The sequence below is a fragment of the Prunus persica genome, chromosome G5 (assembly GCF_000346465.2).
Source record: "Prunus persica cultivar Lovell chromosome G5, Prunus_persica_NCBIv2, whole genome shotgun sequence".
Taxonomy (NCBI): domain Eukaryota; kingdom Viridiplantae; phylum Streptophyta; class Magnoliopsida; order Rosales; family Rosaceae; genus Prunus; species Prunus persica.
Window position 1 is genome coordinate 17,214,289 of NC_034013.1, and position 4,637 is coordinate 17,218,925.

Here is a 4,637-nt window from a genome sequence, read left to right on the forward strand (position 1 = left end):
GAGATGTATGGAGCCACGATCTCATGAGGCATGATTCTCTTTAACTAAACCCTAGCTAGCAAGACCAAGAAGGCTACATTTAACCCTGCCAATATTAATGCAATTACTAAGAATCATGCATGATGAGATGTGGCATATTTCGGGTAATGCTAAACTTATCATATTTTTAATTTTTATACCACCTCTCTAATAGAGGTGGATCCCACCAATACAATGGGGTCTACCTCTATTAGAGAGGTGGTACACAATGTGATATGAAAAATGTGGTAAGCCTAGCATTTTCTTATTTCTTATTTGCATATATCTTCAATTGATACCTACTGCCTAGGTCATGAATCATGATTAGAATCAGGTAAACTTGGGGTTTCAGCATCTTATCTTGAACGTCCATTAGCAGTAGTGAAAGTTGAAAAGAAATCCAACGGTTGGGGGGTACATTGGATTGGATTATATGCCTATAACTGTTCAATACATAGGATAGGACTGTGTTTTGGTTCATAGGTTGTCTTTTGCTTTTGCTTTGAACAGACATGAGTAATGAGGGAAGACCATTGCCTCTTGGGTATGTTTGCGATCTCTGTCGTGAATCGTGATGGGAATATTGCAGTACGTAATGTTAAATCCCATCCATCCAAAGATTTCATATAAACTCAAGAAAGCTACGTTCCTTCCACCAAAGAGAAACTAAAAGTAAAACCAATCTAGCTATATTCAATTTCGTATGTTTATATATATATTCCAATTCAAAGAGCAACGAGGTGGCGTGCTTAAGCAGTGTCCTTGCTCTTACTCTTACATCAATTGATCGAACAGGACAAACCCATCACTCCTCCATAGATAACAGGTTATATATCAGAATTGAGAATATTCCCATGATTCATAATCTCTCACTCTCACCTACCTATGCCTATATGCTATAGGTGTATAGGCAGTTAATATATAGAATAGGAGGAAGCAAAGCAACAAGGGGAAGGAAGGAGCATTAATTTGCTATAGTATAAAGAGCCTAGCTTGCTGCTTGCTGGCATTCACAGAGAGAGAGAGAGAGAGAGAGAGAGAGAGAGAGAGAGAGCAATGGCCATGGGGAGCTCCTTTTGGTCCAATACAGAGGGCTGAGGTGTGGCTAGAGCTGTCATCTCATGCATTCGGCTACCCCTTAATATTTCTAATTAACCCTCCTGCTCCTGCTGTGCCTGTGTTGCACAATTATTCTTATGAAAATGTTAAGGTTTAGCCTGGTGCATGGTGTGGGAGCAACTCCTTCCGCGCACTTAGCCCACCCATTGGACTGAAGGGAGCTCCCGCATCACATCACATTTGCATATCTGGTTTTCGTTAATTTCTTTCTTACTACTTTTAATTTATTTCTGATTGTCATATTCTTCCATGCATTCTCATCCTTGTTACTCTTATGCATGCAGTCCTATATACTTTGAAATAAGGTTTGATTGGCTTGACACACAGGAAAGACGAAGAAATAAGAGTTGATGAAGCTCCGAGCCTTGGGGGAAGATGGTATATTCTTACCTCCAGCATACGCTTAAATGGTGTCCGTGATGTTTAATCCATTCTCACTCTCAAGTTATCTTGAAAAATTGACACTACTTTTCTGGTTTGTCTTCTCCGATCACCACGTTAACCCATTCTCACTCTCAAGTTAGCAACGTCAGCTTACACCATCGAGAGGGAAAGGGGCGGAAGGTGACGGATAGCAAACTATTGCAACCAAAGCACAGCAGAACATGTAAATATCATAAGTAATTGTATATTGTTTCCGATGTTGTGCATCTTAAAACAAGCTAACTTTGGAACTTCTACAAACAACATTGGAAACAGTCTTTGAATATGCCAAAGCCTTCTCGATTAGGCCTGAATTTATTTATTTTTACCAGGTGTATATCCATTAATCTTACATTAGGCGCTCGTAGATTTCATCTCTAATGAGCAGATCGGGTCCTGGGAAAATAGAAATTGAAGAGAGAAGAAAAAAATAGCCAGTACCCATAGAAGTATGCTACAATAACTAAAGCTCCATTCACCATTCCCTTTAAGCAAATGCATTGCAAAGTTAACAACTGTTTTTCCTTATCAATTTAGCAACGCAAAACATTTCTGATGCATAACCAAAGACAAGAAATTTATTTTTTCATCTAGGCACAGGCCCAGTGCAAATCACCTTCACTTTTTGGAAGCTAACAACCAAGATAATCTAGTCAACAGTCGATGCCTGAAATCTGGCCTTCATCTGTAACACGAAAGAAAAGAGAATACTGGTATGACAAAGTCTAGATAAGACAGAACTGAATATCAACAATGCAACCAAATCGTGATGTATGTGATCCCCAACTTCCCTCCAATTTAAGCATTTCCTCACACGCCAAACTTACTCACCTGCATGTCGAAAACATAAATAAATAAAAACCCCAAATTACAACTTTGCAGACTCCTTTCATGCACATGCATTGAACATACCATGTCAAGCAACAAATTCAAAATTCTATTAAATCTGGATGGAGAGCGATGACAACAAAGCTCAGTATTCATGTCATTCAACAAATTCAAATTAAATGTTCCAGATAAAATGAAGTTGCCAGAAAGATTGGGCAAGCAAACCTTTTAGCTCCATAACCCAATCTCCAATCTCCAATCTCCAAATTCAAAATAAAATGAGTAGATTGACAGACTTAAACATCATACCAGGAGGCCCCAACGACAGCATACATTTAAAAACAATTCATCAAGCTCTTTGCTTTCTCAAGTTAGACCCTTATCTATTTGTTTACGTTAAGTCTGTACTGAAACTAATTGTAGACCTACCAATTTAAAGACGATCAGAATTCCAAGGTGAAGACTTTCGGCTTGCTGAGACCTTTCAATGAACCATCCAAAAGTTCTGAAGCAACCCAATCCAACAAGACACAGCATGCCATGAAAAATGCATCAAAGATACTAGATATGCAGTAAATCATAATAACAAATTCATGTAACATCCCCCTGACTAGTTAATTGATGGTTGCAACATGGATGATAGGACAAAGGGACTCCATCAAAAAGCCTCATGAAGCAATAGGGGAGATTGTAGGGGTAAATCCCCAAAAGTCTGCAGACCCATGTATTTGGTATTCAGCTCCAAGTGTTCTCATATTTATCATCTGAACTAAAGTAAAGCTGGGTTGCAAATAGTGATCCGAACTAACCATCAATAATTGCGTTTTGTGATTACTATCATGCTTAATTAAGTATTTGACATTCATTTCCTAGAAACGTCTAGAGTTGAACATTACTCTAATCTAAAACCCTAAAGCCTATGCCTCACCAGAATGGAAAGCACAAGCAAAATCCAGTGCAGCTTCGCAGCAGAAAAAAACAACAATTGAACTGAAAAAGTTTCTAATTTGATCAAAACTTTGGCCCAAAAAATGAACTTTCAAGGGAATTCGACAAGCATTCAACTTAAAAGTCTAAAAGTCCCCAATTTGACCAAAATTTTGGCCCAAAAAATGGAATTTCAAGGGAATTTGACAGTCATAAATTGCAATTCCAAGAGGCAACACAACACCAAACCTTGAAGAAACGGCAACAGAATAAGAAAGGGCAATTACAGCAACAAATTGAGAGGTCCAAAACAAATACCTCAAAGAAGTGAGGATCAGTCGGCCTCAACAGCCTCCACCTTGGGACCTGAAATTCACAAAAGGAAAAAGAAAAGGTGAATTAATGAAGAAAAGAGGGGAAATGATATGATAGGAAAGGAAAGGATAGGGTAGGGTAGGGTAGGGAGGCGGACCATGGAACTCATGAGGACGATGGTCCTTGCCCCAACCGATGCCGCGAGTCGACTCGAGGTACTGCTGGACGAGGTGGCGGCACTTCTGGAGGTGGTTGATGCCTTCGATGCGGTAGCACCAGCGGAGTTTCTCTCTGATGATCTTGGCCTTCTCTATGTCGATCCACTTCTCTCGCACTATGTGCTCCCTCATCTCCAGCATCGCCACCGGGTCCTTGTACGGATTCGCCGGATCGAAGTCATCCGGCGGCGACTCGTCGAAGTCCACAACTCCCTTCCTCCTCCCCATTTTCACACTTCCACTCACTCGATCTCTCTCTCTCTCTCCCTCTCCCTCTGTGTGTTTTGCCTTTGATTTCACAGCTCTGCTGTCTGTAGCTGCAACAGGCTGTTTGCCTTTGGGTGCTTGGGCTTAAGATTCACTAGCGGTTGGTTTTGGGCCTAGTTAGATGGGCTACTAAGCTCACAATAGTTAGATGGGCTACTAAGCTCACAAATTATTGGGCCCAAAATTATTTGGGTCGTGGAGGTGAAAACTCGAGACCAATTTCTACGTGTGATTGTTGATGATGACCACCACAGAGATAGCACAGAAGACGGACCGTCACAGTCGGGTTGAGGACACGTGGCAGAAACCCACCTGATGGATTTTGAGACGTAGAGCTGAGAGAGTTGTGCTCCTAGTTTCACGGACTGGTTCGGAAGTCTCACGGAAGATCAACGGTGCACGGAAAGACCAAACAAACCAATATTCCCAAGAAAAAAACATTTGAACAACATAACTAAAATTTTCAAGTAAAAAATTCAAGTAAAAGATCAAAACATTTTTTGACGTGACAATCCTTAGTTT

The 4,637-nt window shown here is 40.5% G+C and overlaps 1 protein-coding gene across 2 annotated transcripts; it reads right to left on the minus strand.

Annotated features, from left to right (window-relative positions):
- Positions 2,011 to 4,176, minus strand: LOC18777616 (NADH dehydrogenase [ubiquinone] 1 beta subcomplex subunit 10-B). 2 transcript variants are annotated; one of them, XM_007209728.2, is made up of 3 exons: positions 3,788 to 4,176; positions 3,634 to 3,681; positions 2,011 to 2,245 (listed from the first exon to the last, which is right to left on the minus strand). In XM_007209728.2, exons 1-2 carry the CDS (start codon positions 4,074 to 4,076, stop codon positions 3,650 to 3,652), a joined length of 321 nt encoding a protein of 106 aa, XP_007209790.1. In that variant the 5' UTR covers positions 4,077 to 4,176; the 3' UTR covers positions 2,011 to 2,245; positions 3,634 to 3,649. The 2 variants fall into 2 exon arrangements, with proteins under 2 accessions (XP_007209790.1, XP_007209791.1); XM_007209729.2 differs by having other exon boundaries at positions 2,011 to 2,391; positions 3,788 to 4,175.

What these genes read in the sequence shown, in the direction of transcription:
- LOC18777616 (XM_007209728.2), bottom strand. Translation starts at nt 4,076, where the DNA reads ATGGGGAGGAGGAAGGGAGTTGTGGACTTCGACGAGTCGCCGCCGGAT. An exon ending in TCGTCCTCATGAGTTCCATG is followed by an intron (nt 3,682 to 3,787) that starts GTCCGCCTCCCT and finishes TGTGAATTTCAG; the next exon opens with GTCCCAAGGTGGAGGCTGTT.